The 17,489-nt window shown below is 41.9% G+C and overlaps 1 protein-coding gene and 2 long non-coding RNA genes across 5 annotated transcripts in view; 2 read left to right on the forward strand and 1 right to left on the reverse strand.

The window, feature by feature from the left end:
* The window catches only part of LOC137863444 (uncharacterized), a 32,997-nt gene extending 32,411 nt beyond the window's left edge, over positions 1-586 (reverse strand). The window contains exon 1 of one of the 3 annotated variants that reach the window (XR_011100902.1): positions 538-586. This is a non-coding gene — a long non-coding RNA (uncharacterized lncRNA). Of the gene's footprint in view, positions 1-28; positions 280-537 lie in introns of those variants that run through there. The other 2 variants (XR_011100900.1, XR_011100899.1) reach the window with 2 other exon arrangements.
* A 256-nt stretch (positions 587-842) lies between these two features.
* LOC137863445 (uncharacterized) lies at positions 843-1,689 on the forward strand. The gene is made up of 2 exons (XR_011100903.1): positions 843-981; positions 1,616-1,689. It is a non-coding gene; the product is annotated as an uncharacterized lncRNA (long non-coding RNA).
* Positions 1,690-4,465: 2,776 nt separating this feature from the next.
* Positions 4,466-17,489, forward strand: part of ALG13 (ALG13 UDP-N-acetylglucosaminyltransferase subunit) — a 31,421-nt gene continuing 18,397 nt past the window's right edge. The window contains exons 1-13 of the mRNA XM_068696925.1: positions 4,466-4,660; positions 4,854-5,016; positions 5,226-5,364; positions 7,024-7,125; positions 8,592-8,611; positions 10,556-10,815; positions 11,010-11,093; positions 12,369-12,419; positions 13,036-13,082; positions 13,919-13,991; positions 15,409-15,490; positions 15,822-16,002; positions 16,887-16,962. Of these exons, the coding sequence (XP_068553026.1) occupies positions 4,580-4,660; positions 4,854-5,016; positions 5,226-5,364; positions 7,024-7,125; positions 8,592-8,611; positions 10,556-10,815; positions 11,010-11,093; positions 12,369-12,419; positions 13,036-13,082; positions 13,919-13,991; positions 15,409-15,490; positions 15,822-16,002; positions 16,887-16,962 (1,359 nt within the window). The 5' untranslated portion in view covers positions 4,466-4,579. The remainder of the gene's footprint in view (positions 4,661-4,853; positions 5,017-5,225; positions 5,365-7,023; positions 7,126-8,591; positions 8,612-10,555; positions 10,816-11,009; positions 11,094-12,368; positions 12,420-13,035; positions 13,083-13,918; positions 13,992-15,408; positions 15,491-15,821; positions 16,003-16,886; positions 16,963-17,489) is intronic.

Below are 17,489 nucleotides of genomic sequence, written 5' to 3' on the forward strand. Positions count from 1 at the left end.
CAAACCTAGATATAGGAATGTAACTCACAGTACTCTGCAGTCTGCATTGCAGTTTCTCTCTCACTTGAGGATTAGAAAGACGACTCAAAATGTTTTCAATTTACTAAATACGCATTTTCTATTATTGGAGTTTGACGGGGCAAATAGTAAAAGCATGAACAACGTGCTGCTCATAGCGTACAATGTTTTCTTGAGAGGGCCTTGCTTTAAAGGAACTTTAAGTTACTAGTGGATGGCTGAAAGTGAGATCACAGGTGAGGAACAGTGACAATAACTCTAAACTTGTTATAACTGCAGAATGAATGTGTTGACTTACCTCACCATGATGAGGCTTATTTTTCATTTGGGCAGGGCAAAAGCATGCACCTGGTAAGCTACATAGCCTTAATTACAAACAAGCATTTGCTGAATTACACTAACCTACCCTAATATATATATAAATATATATATATTTAGAGAGAGAGAGAGAGAGGAAAACGCTCCAATATATTTAAATTCTATCCTTATTTAAAAATAACTCAAATATCCTATCCCTACCTTTTCTCAGAAAGGTTTACAGATGTGTTGACGCTCATCTCTGAACCACCTGCTACTTTACCATTCTTACTTTCACTCCAAAGCCTGACTTATTCAGCAGTTGCCAGGACCCCAGCTGCACTAATTAGGTCTTACTTGCCCTGACCTGCATCACCTGGGGCTTCTATCACCTGCCCTTTGCTGGGGGGCAGTGTGTGTATGTGCATGTGCATGCGCAAGGGGCTTCCTTTAAGCTGAGGCTTTAAGTAAAGACAGGGAAGTACAGATAGTTTTACTCCTGAATCACAGTTTGGGTTTCCTGGCTTGAACCATTGCTGCTCTACCTGCCTTTTTCTGGAGCTGTTGGTTCTGCATCTTCCTGGTGAGGTCGTTGCCTGGCTTGAATCACACAGACCACACCTGGTGCTGGACTTGCTTTGCCTGGGGGAGAGCAGTAAGAGCAGGGTGAGGCTGATTGGTGCCACCAAGGCCCTGTGCACTCTGGGCTGATTATTGTTTTGCTTAACAACGTGTTTCTCAAGTTAAAGTACCCTTCCCAACCCCCTCTCCCCCCATGTCTGCTGTCAGCACCATTTGCTTTAATCAAAAAATAAATAAATTTTAGTGTGGCTCATTATGCTAAATGAAAGCAACAGGGGGCTAATGAGCATTGTGAATGATCCATTAACATGGCAATCAGAGGTATCCTCAGGATAGCTAGATCTTTCTGCATCTTTCTTAGAACGCTCAGCAGTGTATACAACTGTGACCTCATCTATTAAACTTAATTCAGGGAATAAATAGATTTAGGTGTTTAACTTGAGTAGCTTCTTTCTGTAGAATCATAGAATATCCTGAGTTGGAAGGGACCCTTAAGGATCATCAAGTCCAACTCTTGACACCGCACAGGTCTACCCAAAAGTTCAGACCATGTGACTAATTACACAATGTGTTACACTTGAGAAAACTGTCAGTTCAGTTTTGTGCAACTGCTAACGGATTATCCTAGCCTTCAGTGGACAAGACTATTTTAACAGATTTAATGGTGGTGTTAGTGAATCTAAAACACTGTTTCTCCCCTTCTCCCCCCCCCCAACAGGATGTTCATCAAAAAGGGAAAATGTACCTGACGTAATAAATCTACCAGTGACTTCATCTTCACAACTGATATAATGCAGTTTAGCAATGAACAGCATTGTTTTCAGAAGAGGCTTTCATCTCAGCTCCTGCCTGATTCCCTGGCTCTTGGGATCATGTCCCATAGGGAGCTGACATTCATTTGTTCAAGGGAGTGTTTTTCATCAGTCTTCTTAAGATGGTAGTAAGAACAGCCTGAAATAGAAAGACGTGTGCTAAGAGAAAAAGCAACGTGGAGCAGGGAAAACCTACCTGTATTCAATGATGACCTTTCAAAGGATCAAGTAAAGGCGGGTAGGAGGAAAAAAAAAAATTAATGGCTTCAAATGAAAGTGAGGACTTTTAAATGACTTGATTCTCTACACATTAATATAATCACATCCACAGGATTCTTTAGAGGCGATAAATTGCTAAACACTGCCTTGCAGGTGGATAAACAGAAAAGATCACCTCCCAGAGGTGTTACCATTGGTAAGTGGCAAAGTGAGAAAAAGAAACCAGGAGGATACAGCTCCTAGCCCTGATTTCAATTTTGCTTCTTTTTTTTTTTTTTTTTTTTTTTCCCTGAGTTGCAATCAGGACATAATATACATTTTCAGCTCCTCTGACAGATTTGTCTCTGCCAGTGTCTGTGATTTTGGGGGGACGGTGTACATAGCCAAAATTATTAAGGGTCTGCTCTATAAAAGCAGAACATAAATTGCAGTATTCAAACCACATTTGCCTCTTTTTCCTTGTTTCCCATCTTGCCCAGTCGCTGTCGTATCAGTGGAAGGGTCTCCACATGGCAAAAATTACCCAAGCACACTCACTGAGATGTGTGCAATTTGCTCCTGCCTTCAGTCATTTGAAGGTAGGCTTGCATGCCATGTGTTTGCTCTGTAATGATATGACTTCTCCCCTGCTTAATAGGCTGAGGTGACCAGTTCAGCAAAAACCTACTGAACTGCTCACATCAGACAGGTAAAATGTCAGTGGAAGCCAGTGATAGAATCTTTGTTTTTTGTTTGTTTGCTTCTGAGTCTGTAGTTTCCTGTTTTCCTTGTGTCTGTTCTAGTCTGTCTGCCCTAGATACCTCATGTTTTCTTCATTAATAGCAAGCTCAGAAATGGTTCCCCTGAGAGCATTTTGTTGTGTTTTCTTTCCTGGGACTTCACGCTGTTTCTTTCACCAGTGTCTGACACCCAGGACTCCCCATGGTGCCTGAGCTCTCCAGCTGGGAAGGCAGCCTGTCACTGCAGTGTATGTTGTCAAGTTCCAGCCCTCACACCAATATTTGCAGCAATATTTGTTTTAGTGTGGTCATTCTAGAAATGCTTTCTTAGCAGGCAACTTCAATTTTGAGAATCAAACTATCAGACCTCTCTTCTTCCAAAGCAGTGGTAAACTTACTGAGGGAGCTAAGAAAGCACAAACTGTCAATAGCAAGTACAGTTCAACTTCCAGAAGCTTTACAGCTGCATTAACCAAGCTTCCTGGATTAATTAGTTTTTGTGAAGAAAAGCCATTTAAGAAAAGGCCATTTTGGTATTTTCTCAAATATATAGGGGTGTGTGTGTGCATATAATCATACCTTTTTACGAATTAAATGGCTCTTTAAATCTAGCTCCTTCTGGTGATTTGTTTTCCATTGGAAGAGACACTTTCCTTCTTACCACACAGGGAAATCTGGGAAGGAAACTGAATGAAACAGTAGCAAGAGAAAAGGGACAGTAGCAAAGTACAAAGGCAGCTGTCCTTGAAACAAGGCAGTGTTATGGGAAAGCTGGATAAACCTTGGTAATCCTAGTTCATGTCAGTGACAGCCTTGTGAAATATGTTCAATTGTGTCAATATGGAACAATTCTAGGGCCACATGGTATGATGAATGTGACCTTCTGTCATACATACCATTGTATAAGTCTAAGAAAACCAGAGTGGATAATGTATATAGTTCTTGTATCTTGCAAAGGAATGTTTTAGCAATTCGTGTCAGTAGAGAGCTTGAAGGGAAATGTATTTGTAGGCTTTCCCTTGAAGTCTCTGATATCTGGGGAGTTTCAGAATAACTGCTAACTATTATGACTATTGCATGGGACACTATGCAAGTCTCTGATATCTGGCCAGAAGATTAAGGAGACAGGGAAAGCAGAAGAACGACTGAAAGACAAAGCTTGCAGGGGACGCTGCACAAGTCTCTGACATACAGTCAAGTTGGACAAAGGAGAAGGACAAGAGGGAGGAAGACTACAAGCCTTCAGCACGAGAGACCCCCAGAGGGACCACCGGAGACTGATACACATGCTCCAGTAGGAGGGTTTGGATTCAGGAAACTAATTATAACAACCCTGGTTGGTTTTTTTTGTTTTTTTTTGTTTTTTTTTTAGAAGTAGTAATGAATATGTATTAGCCTAGGAGCATAAAAATCGGCTGCTTGATGTAACTGGTGTGCGTTTTGGTGGAGCAGAGATTCCCAGCGCACCTAGCGCTGTTTGCTTACCTGTATTCCTTTAATAAATTATAAACTTTGATTATAGTCCTGTTTTGAAGACTGAGCCATTTATAACAGCCTTTAAAGAAAAGGTGGCTGTGGTACGGGAGTGGCAGCTTGTGAGCGCACCCAGCACCAGTCAGGATATCAGTTACAGTGACTGGGCCCCGCTATTGCTAAAACAACACGTGGAGGGGAAAAAAAAAAAAAAAAAAAAAAAAAAAAAAAAAAAAAAAAAAAAAAAACTTACAGAACTGAATCCTTTTTAAACATTTAGATTTTTTTCCCCTTTGTAAGTCACACCTACCCGTGCCCTTCACTCCTCTGGAAGCGCAAGGGGCGCTGGCGGCGCGGAGCCGCCCCTCATGGCGGCGGCCATTTTAGGAGCGCCGCGGCGGGCTCCGCAGCGCTCTCTGGCGGCCTCCTGCCCGCCGCTGAGGCGCCCCGCGGGCGGCCATGAAGTCCGTGTTCGTCACCGTGGGCACCACCAGCTTCGACGAGCTGATCGCGGCCGTCTCCTCCCCGCCGGCCATGCGGGTGAGGCGGGGGAAAGCCCGGGCGGGCGGCTGGGCGCTAGGGGCTGTCCCCTCACGGCCGGCCTTGCGGCGCCTCAGCGCGGCCCGCCCGCTGACACTGACTGGGAGGGGAGGGGGCGGCAGCCCTGTGCCCGACTGGGAGCCGCTGGGAGCCCCGGTGTGCGACCTGAGCCCTCCCGGCCGTCCCCCTGCAGGCGCTGCGGAGCCGCGGCTGCGAGCGGCTGGTGCTGCAGATCGGGCGGGGGGCGCTGGAGCCGGCCCCGCGGCGCGACCCGGCCCTGGCGCTGGACGTGTTCCGCTTCAAGGAGTCGCTGGCCGAGGAGCTGCGGAGGGCCGACCTGGTGATCAGCCACGCAGGTAGGCCTGCAGGCCCGCGGGCTGCCTGCCTTGTGCTCTCGGGGGAAGAAATTGTGGGCGAGTGATGTGTGGCTGTCTCCTGTGTGGGATGTTAAGGTCACCAGCTAGAGCTGTGCGGGTGAAATGTTCACCTTCAGGAGTGTCTCGTGCTTCAGTGATGCTTCATCAGTCGATGAGAATGCTCGTAGTGTTTTCTGCTTCTCCTGTAGGTGCAGGTAGCTGCTTGGAGACTCTAGAGGAAGGAAAACCGCTCCTGGTGGTAATAAATGAAAAGCTGATGGACAACCATCAGCTCGAGCTGGCAAAGCAGCTTCACAGAGATGGACACGTCCTCTACTGTAACTGCAGGTACGGAGCCATTGCAGCTGTCCAGATTGAACACGCAGTGCTCAACACCATAACACTGTTATTACAGTATTGAGACTGTAACATGAAAACTTGCATCCTTTTCTGTAACAAAATCACATTCACTAAGTACCACAATAAAGTTTCTTCACTGGGCAGTGAGGACTGGGCAGGGATCTCGGAGAGCTGCTCTTCTATTTATCTTCAGGGTAGATTTTCCATAGTGGATAGATTAATGTTTGTTGGTTTATCTTCCGAACTTCTCATTTTTTTTGACCAAGAGTCCTTTTAATTTATTGCTTTGAGAGCACATGTTTTCAGATTGGACAAACAGCAGTTTAAACCAAGTAGTAGTTGAATTTGGAAGTGTCAGGTCCACCGTAGTAGAACTTAATAACTTCTTTTCTCTGCCTTTTCTTACTTTTTGTTTAATTATTTATAAAAGTTTAGAAATACTACAAACTAGACCATCAGTTCAAAACCATAAGCCATAAGAAGAAACTTGCTCCCTGCAGACTTAGTTCTCCATTTCATTGTTCACCGTGTAGACTTCCCTCGTCTGAAAGTTGACTGCATAGATGCACTGCCATAAGGAAAATGTAACTATGGGGTATTTAGGGAGGGAAACAAAAACATAAGTGTCCTTGCTGATAAGGATCAGGAGACCATGTAGTTCTAATATCCTGTCTGCAGTAATCACATGCAGGTCAAGAACTTACGGTACTTGCTTATATTACATTCCCTCTAACACTGTTAATTACTTTGATTTGGGGAGGACCTGAATCATAAAGTTGCTCAGGTTGGACAAGACCTCTAAGCTCATCAAGTCCAACATTAACATAGAACTATAAAGCCTACCACTAAACTATATCCCTAAAATGCTGTAGATGCTAAGATGCTGTATGGTTTAGTAACTCTAAATGCATCTGTATTCCAAGTGCTTACTTGAGTTATCCTTTTAACCCAACTTTCTGAATCCTTTTACATGGAGTTTCACAGACCTACTGTCTGTCACTTCAGGAGAAAAAAATACAGCTCCTTTTGTTTTTATTTATCCTGGCTCCTATTAGTTTAATAGGATTTTGCATGTTTCAGGAGAGCCTTCTGAAAAGAGTAGGCCTGACATACATTTATATTGGGCAAGTTTCTTAAACTTATTATCTTAGTGCTTTTGACAAGTTCGGCAACAGCAAGGAATTTTATTTTTTGTTGAACAGTACCTGACATTTGAGCCTTACTTGCAGTGTGATAATAGAAAGCTAACAGATAGATCTAACTGTTATTTCTGGCTATGTGCTGAGCAGAGAACTATGCCATGTGTTCAGGTAGGATGAATTTTTCTGACATGGTTTATGTTGAAGATTCTCAGGCCTTGTTCAGCCTCCCAGCACTACAGCTACAAAAGACTAAAATGTTAGAGCTTGAGCTGGCCTGTAAAAGCTGTGATGTAAGTTGAAATTCTTTTCTCAGCAGTGCTGCCTAGAAGATGGTAAAGGTTGTAGCCCATTGGATTGTGGGGCCTTGTTCTCATTTCAGAATATGTCCTTATTTTTGTGTCAGTCTTAAAGTATGTGTGAACAGAAAGAAAATTGTGTGAAGAAAAAATCTCCTTTGGGATTAATATTTTTTTATTATTTATTTTGTTTTGGTCTGTTTTTACAGCACTCTTGTGGAAACATTGCAATCAATGGACTTGTCAACTTTGAAACCTTTTCCTCCTGGACAACCAGAAAAGTTTGCTTTGTTTTTGGATAAAGTTGTTGGGTTTGAATAAACAGCTCTGAGGAATAAAAATACCAGAATAAAACCTTTCTGCTCTCCTAGTGAGATCTTCCATGCTTAAAGATTCCACCAACTGGGAGAAACGCTTTATATTACTCAAAGAAAATGCCTGTTAATATCAAGATGGTTTCCTGTTTAGTTCCAGTACAAAGTAATCTAGCTTAATGCATCAAAGAGCACAATGCAAACAAGTGGGGTAAGTATGAACTCCAGATTGACTTTAGTTTCAGCTTTATTGAAATGAGTCATGAATGGCATGACCTGTGACAAACAAAGTCCTACAGAGAGAGCAGCTAGCATGATGGAAGGAGGAGGTGTTGTTAAACTGTTTGCTTGAAATAACTGAAAACGTGTTAGAAGAAGCAGCAAATGTGGACTTCTGGATTACTTCCTTCATTTGTTAATATAAACGCATCCATGCTAGAAGAGTTGCTGATAAGGCAAGAAAGAGATGCTGCAGAAGAAACAAGGAAATACCTGACCTAAGGAGATACCATAAATGAAGGATGTGAAGTAATGGTTAGTTCAGCTGGAACACTGTGAAGGCAAATGCTGACGATTGAAGTGCTGAACACTGGACAGCATACCTAGCATCCAGTCCCACTGGTTTTTACTACAGTTAAGGCTAAAGCTAGATCAAACCCTGGTGTAAGAAAGGAATCATTCTTTGCAACAAACTTGCAAAAGGAAGAACCATTGTTTTCATTGTTCACATTGAAAGGGTAATTCACTATTTCAAAATTTTGCTGCGGAAGAAGTGTTTGTAAATTTTTCCTTTGAGTGATTCTTTACACAGCTGTAGTTCTACCAGTGCTTCCAGTTTAATTCAGTAATGGCTATAACCGTGAACAAAAGTTAATGCATACATATAAAAAAAGACAGTGCTATCCATTTATGACTGGTTAGGCTTGATCTTTTTCCAGTTTCCTTGGGTTACTTTGAATGTGCAACAAATATGTGAAATATGTTTATTTTGAAGGATTGAAGGGTATTTTTATCAAAATCATGATGTTTTTACTAAATAAATGATATTTTTAACTGATTTTGTATGTGTTCTGTGACTGGTTCAGAAACTATTTTCTTTTACCCAAATGCAAATAATGAATTTCTGTGAATAAACTCACTAAAAGCATACAATACTAATTCATAAATGCAATTTATTCTCCATTTAATATTTTATATATATATATGCTTTAAAGATATTTTGGAACATGTAAGTGCCAGACATCCTTACACTATTGTTAGCTATTTTTAACTTGAGCACACAGTATTAAAGCAAGACCTCTCCCTCATAACGTTGGATAGCCTCAGACCCAAGTCTGCTCCCGTGGACTGACTGCAGTTAGTAGCTCTGACCAGTTTTGCTACTGCAGTACTGACCTGCATGTTTCTGAGAATACAGATCACAATTACTGATTAAGTAACATTTGACTTTTGGACTGATACAGACTGAAGTGGGAAACTAGAGGTAATTGTACTAGGTTGAGAAGAGAAAGGATATTCCTATAAAATTAAGAAAATTGTCTTCTGAGAAGTCAAAAAGAACAGGCACAGATGCACTCCCAACAGTGAAATAGAACTTCAGCAGCCTGTGTACTGTGAGCATGGACACAGCTTACAGAACAGTTGAAGGAAGGGAGGAGAAACGGGATCTCTGCTGGTCAGGAATTAGCTGGTTTATATCTGTGGAAAGAAAACCAGGGCTCTGTGTTTCTTTTTCATTTAGGTAAGCAACTGTCCAGTTGACCACTCAGTCAGAATCCAACACTGGGCATCTCACCCAGCTTTACCAGAGTGTGGAAGTTAGCAAGTGAACTGTAGACAAACAGATGTGCTCATGTTGCACCCACATGAGCTGAGTTTACTAAAATGAGACTTCACAATAGTTTCTAGCATTAGAATCAATAGTTTCTGTTGGCATGACTCATAAAAAGCATGTACTGAGACTAAAAGAATACAGGGTTTGCATCTTGCAAACCATTTTGCATTTCCTTGTATTGTAGAAAATATGAAAAAATATGAAAACTTTTTTTTTTATTTCCTTTTAAACACTTCCTAAAACAAAAATCTGACCACTTGGGCAGGCAAACGGAGTAGGTAAAATGTCTAGGTCAGTCTTTCATGCTAGTACAGAGGTTTGCTCTGTTCTAACTCAAGGAACCATCTAATTTCTGTGGCAGGCAGAAATTTACCTCACAAAATCCTCCCTGAGTTGGCAATTCCAGTGAGGAGGACAAGCTAAATTACTTCTTAACAGACGGCACACATGTAATGGTTTCTTGACTATATTTGCCTAGCACTAGTGGAAATAAGTTGTCCTCGTTAATGTCCCTGCTGCGTTCTGCAAATAAGCAGATGTCTTCAGCTCTCGCCTCACATAGTTACACAAGCACCAAAAAGAGAATTTAAGAAGTGAGAGATTTCAGCCCCTCTTAAAGGAAAGGGGAAGATGGTGAGGCTGAGTGGGAGAAACTGAGCTGAAAACCTGCTGCCAAGCTGCTAAGTGACTTGCCTGGTTTGGGGCAATTAACCCACTCTTAAAGTAAAACCTGACCTATAGGAGAGGAGAGGGGTTGAAAACACAATCCATTTACATTATTTTATCCCATTATTACTTCCACTGGACTCCTGTAACGTGAAACACCTTTCCTGACCTACACTGACTGGAGCTCTGCATTTCAGGTACAGAAATGTACTGCTAATGTAGTTAGGTAAATATTTTTAAAAACAGAGGATTTACACTTAATGTTTATGCAGGTGTGGTCGATGCCAATTGCCCGTTCTGTGCGTACATTATCTGGTATTTTTTGTTGCTGTTGCTGAAAACAAGCAAAATAAACTCATGGGTGCTTCTGGAGCCCATGCACAATTCTCTTAATCAGATCAGGCACAAGGGCTATAAATAAATAATTATGAAATAATTGGAATAAATAAAATAAATATGTAATTGGAATTAGTAAATATATAAAACAATTGGAATATATAAAATAATTTGAATTTATATATATAATAATTGCAATGCGGCGTACATGTCTGCGAGTGCTTTTTTTTTTTTTTTTTTTTTTTTTTACCGATCCCCGAAATTCTCCCCACCTATCTCATTAGCAGTTGAGATTTTCGCTCCCTTCACACCGGTTTTAGTGCAGTTATTTCGCTTTCACCCCCAGCACCTCATTTGCAGCCCAGGCAGGAGGCTGGGGACAAGCCCTGGCCGCTGTCCCCCGCCGCACGCACTGTCCCGGACGGGCACATGGCGCAGGCAGCAGCTTAGCGCGCCCCCCTCTCCCCCAGGCAGACCAAGAAGCCCCCCATTAAACAGGCCGAATATTTGGGGCATTTCAGGGACATTTCGCTTAGGGGGAGCGAGGCGGCCCCTACCAGGCGCGAGAACACCTGGGCGGCCCGTAATTAGCTCACCCCCCCTCCTCATTAGCTCCGCCACCTCCCCCCCTCCTCATTAGCGCCTCCACCCGTTCCCCCCAGTACGAGCCCCGGCCTCCCCCCCGCTGCCTCTGCCACCTCCCAGGGACGATGCAGAAGGGCTGGAAGAAGTACTTCGGGCAGAAGTCCCTCAGCGAGGTGACCATGGACGAGTACCTGGGCAGCCTGGGGCTGTACCGCAAGCTGACGGCCAAGGACGCCTCCTGCCTCTTCAGGGCCATCTCGGAGCAGGTAGGGCCGGCAGGGACCCCCAGGGGCTCGGCCTCCACCCCATGAGGTTGCCCCTTCCATCCCCAAGTAGCACCCAGCCTCCTCCCAAAGGCAGCCGTCGAGGCTCTGAGTAATAAAGCCCAACGGGAATTCACCCCCACAACTTTCTCCTTCATTCTTACCTGTAATGTTATTTATTTATTTATTTATTTCAGCTTTTTTCATGTCAAATCCATCACATGGAAGTTAGGAAAGCTTGTGTCTCGTTCATGAGGCAAAACCAGCGTAACTTTGAATCTGTAAGTAAATGGTGGGTTTGCTGGGTGGTTTTCAGATGGGCATTTAGGAAATAATGGGGCAGGGGGTTCTCCATATCAGCCCCCAGGATGTGTGAAATGGCGATGGCTGCCTGCCCTCCCTGAGCTGCAGTCCTGACAAGTTTTATTTGACCTGATACCTCAGAAAGCCCTGAAATCAGTCCACTTGCTAATTCCCAGGCTTCTTGTTAAGCAGGCAGTAGGATACTAGTCAGCTGTGCAGCTTATTCTCTGGCACAGCCATTTTTTGAGTTATGTGAGAAACCTTTAGGACTTTAGAGTAAGAAAGGAACACTAAAATAAGGTAGAGTGCTCCTGAGTGTGTTTAGTCATAGCACAAAATCCTGGTTGTATTGCTTTGGTTCCCTGCAGATGACCCAGGGAGTACCAGAGGTGCTATGTGAGGGCTCCAGTTTGGCTGATTAAAGCTAGGGGTTTTTCTGGTGTTAGTCAGGGTTTGGTTCCTGCTTGCAACAGTGAGATATTTATTTTTTTTTTAAGTATAGTCACGTTCTCTCTCAATTTTTCTATCAGTGCTGAGGTGCTTTTGCTATTTGTAGTCATGGATAGGAACTCTCTAAGCAGATCCCAGGGTGTCAGCAGCCGAGAAACTTGTTTCTCAAAACCCCATTAGTGCTTTGAAACAACTCTGTGCTGGAAGAGGAGTCAAGTGTTCCAGTGACCCTTTGAAACACAATTTGTAAATGGCCCAATAGAGTAGCTTTGGATTTTATGAGACTTTATGAATCTTAATTCTTCTATATTGACTGAGTTTTACAACACTCTGTATGTCTTGCACCTGGCTTACTTGCAGCTACCCTTGGGCTAACAGGTGAGGTGGCATGTGCTTGCATCTGAGGCAGTTGTTTAGAATAAAGAGTCTTTTTCTTTTTGGCTTGGGATCCCATGTTTCTGATGTTGAAAGGCTGTTTGGACTTGAAGTGCAACAGCTGAGATACGTTTTCATGGGTTGTGTGCTTGTTTTGTTTCTCGTTCCCTGTGATCAGTTAAGTACTTAAGCTATGAGGGAAATAAGTTGCTGAGTAATATTCAGACTCATATTCCTAAGAGATACTAAAGAACTTGGTATTTGTACACTGGTACCCAAAATCAGCCCCTATGCCCTGTGGCAGACCCTTGGTCAGACCACAGCCCTTTAGAACCCCAAAGTGATTGGAGTTGGCAGGCCAATTTAGGTTAAAATATGATTATTTTCATCTAGCTAAGTTTTTTATATCTGTTCTGTTTTTTTGAAAGTATGTGGAGGGGTCATTTGAGAAATACCTTGAGCGTCTGGGAGATCCAAAGGTAAGAGTCATCTATTACTACTTGTGGAGGTATTAAAATTTGAGGTAGCTAGAACAGGGAAATAATGGGGTGATGGTTTCAACTTTTTAAAGGAGCCATCTATGCAGGTTGTGCAGTAAAGATGAGACCTTTCTTGCAGGTGTTATTTGTAGTTGTAATTTCCTCTTTTCTTTAGAAGGGGAAAAAAAATGGAAAATGTGGACTGTACCTCAAATATTTATTGAGCTTTTCAGCTTCCTTTTTTTTTATTTGAATGCTAGTTTTCAAGCCTGAGGTTAAGTCTTATTTTTTCTAGACTTTTTAACTAGTAGATGTGGCGAATTGCAGCAGGCTCTGAAACAATGGTTATTGAAAAATAAATAAAAACAATCAAGTGATGTCCTTGAGCACCTGGCAGAGCTAGTTCCATCTTTAGCTGTCAGCTTGGTTATCGTGGCCATATTCTATTGCAGATATCTTCCCCCCCCCCCCCCCCCCCAGATCCTTGTCTCTACTCTCAATAATGTCATTGTCTGTTAGTTGTCAGTTTGTTATAATACTATGGAGGGCTAGTATAGAGTTCCTAGTGTTGAAAATGTCCCTGCTACCCCTCATGTAACTTCCTAATTTTGCGTAGGAAAGTGCTGGCCAGCTGGAAATAAGTGCTTTATCAGTGATCTACAAGTAAGTGTCTTTTTCTTAGGTTTCATTTTGTTTCAGTCTTAAAAGTTTTTGTGTTCTGGCCTACTTCTCCAGAACCTTTTATATATTTGTTGCTGAAACCCATTTTGTGAAATGTGGTAAGAATGCTATCCTACTGAAGTTACTTAAACTAATGTGTAAATGGGTGCCATCACAATTAGTGTGTTAATAGTATGGATTAAGAGGCAGGTCAGTTTCCAGGGATGTTTATTTGATTTCTTTTCACTAATATTAAACTTAGTCAAGTGTTTCCTTCTAGTGGCTGAAGAATGGAGAGCATATGAAAGAAGTAGGAGCTGTGTGTGATGGAAACACTGTGGTAGCTTCTTAAAACTCAAGTAGGTGTTCTTGAAGGCTCTGGTAATGAGGAGCAAGTACTGAACAAGTATCTGCTGATTAAAAAGAACCGCTTTACAAACTGGTTCTGTTCCAGTACTAAAAGAGCAAAGAGAACTTTTGCAAGCATTAAGTTTCCTATACTGAGCCTGTAATGCTGAAGTGTGACTGAATCACCTGGACTGAATTGTCTTGATGGCCAAGCACCCTGCCACTGGCATAAGTACTTGACCAAATATGACACGTGTCTTAATCAGTGATCAGAGGTAACTGCCTTTCCTAGATGCTTTTCCTCAAGATGAGTCTTACTCCCCCCAAGCTATTGCTTTATGATGGCATTAATTTATCAGGGAAAGTTTTCTGCTTGAGTTTTTCCTCTGTAAACCTACAGTGGATTCTCCAGACAGCTCCCTTCAGCGTTTTTCATAACAAGGTTCTAAAAGTGTGCTCTTTCAAGTCTTCTTTTTCCTCTGCTTACCCAGTCGAGACTTTATTCTGTACCGGTACCCTGGAAAGCCACCCACTTATGCTACAGACAATGGCTTTGAAGACAAGGTGAGGAGAAGTGAGGCAATTTCCTACTCCTACCCCTGATTCCCAGATACCTCCAGACCCATGTAGTTGTGAAAGTTTGTCACTGGAATTGTGCTCTAACTCCAGCCAAGAGTTCTGGCATACCAGAACAAGCCCACAGAGCTGACTTCAGCTCCTGGAGACAGTACAGTCTCCAAGACATTTACATGACTTAATCAAATTACAGTAGGTTTGCTACCGGCGATGGGTTGTGTGCTGTTCCTTTGCCAATCTTTTTTATTATTCCAGCTTATTGTTGGAAATGAATTTAATTTGGAATGGAAGAGCTGACTTCCAGAATATTCTTTCATGTTTCTCAAATTTTGCGGAGTAAGAACACTTCCCAGTGGAAATCAGACTGATGTGACTTGGTAGAATGAGATACCTGGATTGAGTTGCTGAAGAGCAGAACAAGATTTAGCGTACTGGCGAGGATAAAGTGTTCTCCTCGCTGTGTTACCACACTGCCTTTTTTCTGGAAGCTGAAGTGTACAGTTTTTCTTTGTCAACAGGGAATGTTAACAGAAATAGATTAATCTGACAAATTGTTCAATTTTTCTGATGTTCAAATGGAGCCCATTGTGAATGGGAGCTAATGGAACAGCTTATCTACTCAATTATTCTGGGGAGGGAGACTTTTTTCCTTGTAGTTTCCAACATAGCTTAATCTAAATTCAAAATTCATTAACTTTAAAAATCAAGCAGTGTTTTCTAAATGGGTCACTGGGAGGCACCCTTGCTGGCCCTGTGCTGACAGCTGCCTGAGGGCTTCTGCCTGTTACAGGTGGCTATAGTCACACCTTGAGATAAGGTTTGGTGGTGTACATCTACTGTGTGCATCAACACATCTGTTGTGGAAAGCATGTGCCTATTTGAAAAGGCAGCATAATAGTGCTTAACAGGATCAAAGCTTTACTGGGGGCTGGAGTAGTAGATGTTCTTCTAGTCCCTCAGGTATGGAAGTGTGCCTTTGATCCTTGGTCACTGTACTTCAGGGATTCTGCATTTAATGGCTTGTATTTTAATACAAATTTAATGGTAGTTCTACATGGTTATTTAATTTATGGGAAGTTTAAATGGTAATACTACCTCTTGAGCAATTGACTGTTTTGAGCTCAACTCTGAAACCAACTCTGTTTCATGTTTAATTCAACATGATAAACAAAGCAATGGATTTTGTTTGTATAACAGATGAATTTATATACTGACTTTGTGTAGGCTTCAGTTTTAAGCAAACCTGCAGTTCTTCCATTTTTCTGTTTAGAATACTTATAGTTTTCTTGGTGGGTTTGTGTTGCCTTTAGAATTAAAGAATAATGCTCTCGAGCTAGAATATCAAATAGATAGTTAGGCTTTATGTCACTCTGTTCTTAAAGAATTTTTAAAATTATTTTCCCAGATACTACTGTGCTGTTCCGGCAATGGCCATTATGACTCTGTGTATACAAAACAATTCCAGGCAAATGCTGCTATTTGCCAGGGTAAACTTGATTTTTTTTATTTTTTTTCTCCTTATGAAAGAATTATTTTCATATGTTTATAGGCAGTGTTTATTCTGGTTTCCAGGGGTGGGGAGGAGAGAGATGGGGAAGCTCCTTTAATGTATACTATCTGTTAAGTGGAATATGGGACCAAATGACCTCCAGAGGTCTCTTCCCACTTGAATTATTTTATGATCTCCTTAATTGAGTTTAATTTAAGTAGTGCCTTGTTAACAATAGATGATATCTGAGGATGTGCTTACATTGAACGCTGCAGCTGTTGTGCTTTTGGTGTTATCTTTATTTTTGAGCTTTGTGTTGATTTATCCAGCTGTATTATATGAGATTCTGTACAAAGATGTGTTTGCCATGGATGAGGAAGAATTAAGGTCTGCAATTGAGATGTTTCGGAGTGGATCCAAGAAGAACAGAAACAGTGGCTCTGTAGGAAGCGAGGATGTAAACTTTGATTGTCTTCATGAAAAAGTACCCAGAAATCCATCAGAAAAGAGGTAGTATTTGGGGAGGGAATATGGTGAAAGGGAAATGTGCAAAAACTGCAAATAGCAGTGGGTTAAGTCTGACTTCCCCAAGTTTCTTCGAATGTGCGGGGGTACTCAAGTTTTTTTCCTATCTCATGCCAACAGAAAGCTGAGGTGTATTGTGGAAGAAAAAACAGTATGCTTTCCTTAGGGCTTGAAAGTGTCCTGAAATTGAATATCACTTGCTGCTAGCAATGTTACAGTTGCATGTGACTCTAAAACGAAAGCTTATTTGTAAATAAAGTAGTTCTGTATATCATCAGAGTACTCTCGGTGAGAAACTTATACTATTGCCTCTACAGAGCTATAAGGGCTTAAAAAATAGTACTGAGAGAGCAAACTGTTTTTTTCCCTTTTTTAGATGGAATTATATCCCTGTGTAAACAATCAAATGGTGACATTATTCCGGTCGATTGGATGACTGGGTTGAGGGAAATGGTATACCTACTGAAACCCTGGCATCCTTTGTTGATCAAGTCACCAGAAGGTCCTGAAGGGTGGCTGTTACCGTTAGTGAATGCTTGCTGATGGCATTGGTTTTATAGTATATGCAACAGGGTGTTGTGATACTCAACAGAGCAAGAATTCAATTGCATTCAGTGGGATCATCTTCAACCCTTTGAAAATTCAAGCAGTAGCCACTTTTAGCGGGTAGGTGTTGAACAGGTGAAGGTCATGTTCTTGAAACTAGGAAAAGTCTTGTTCCTGTACTCCACTGAAGCCTTTGTTTTGGGCAAAATCTACCACTTGATGGCACCATGGTGCTTTTTTCGGGTTGTGTGAACAGTTAGTTAGTTAATCCTTGTTAGAAATTATGCATTTCATCTTTTGTAATTTTATTTTAAATTGCTTAGAGGTGACAACTGGGAAGGCAACGATGCTGACAATCCAGTGGAAGATAAGTTCAGACAAGGCACTGAAGAATCAAAGGTTTGGCAATTAGGGAAGAATTCTCTGGGGGGAGGGGAAAGGGGAAATGTTTTATTTCCTGCTTTTGTTGTAGGATGTTACTCCTTTGTTAGGGGTAAACCCTAAGTTCTACTTTTAAAAGGTGACTTTGGAAAATGTTTTTTCTTCCTTCCATTCATCTTTTGCTTTTGCCATTGATTTTTTTTTTTCTTAAACTGGCTTTACACCTTCCTGAGATTCTCTTGTACTATTTCAGCTGATCTTCTTCCTCCCCCCCCCCCCCCCCCCCCCCCCCCCAAGATGGAGCTTAGCAGGCATTTCATGGTCTGCTGTTTACTTGTCCCAGAAGTGGTTTAAATCATTTCACTTTCATTGTGAATACAGTATAAATAGTTTTTCCTGGAACAGGCTTTAAGAACTCTCCAGAGACCTGGTTTCAGATATAACAAGTGAAATTCCCACCAGCTTGGAAGCTGTGATTTCTAGCCATGATGTCTACCTAATTTCCTTCTCTTCTTTTTGAGTGAAGAGCATGCTGAATGTTTAAT

The sequence above is a fragment of the Anas acuta genome, chromosome 13, assembly GCF_963932015.1.
Source record: "Anas acuta chromosome 13, bAnaAcu1.1, whole genome shotgun sequence".
NCBI classification, from domain to species: domain Eukaryota; kingdom Metazoa; phylum Chordata; class Aves; order Anseriformes; family Anatidae; genus Anas; species Anas acuta.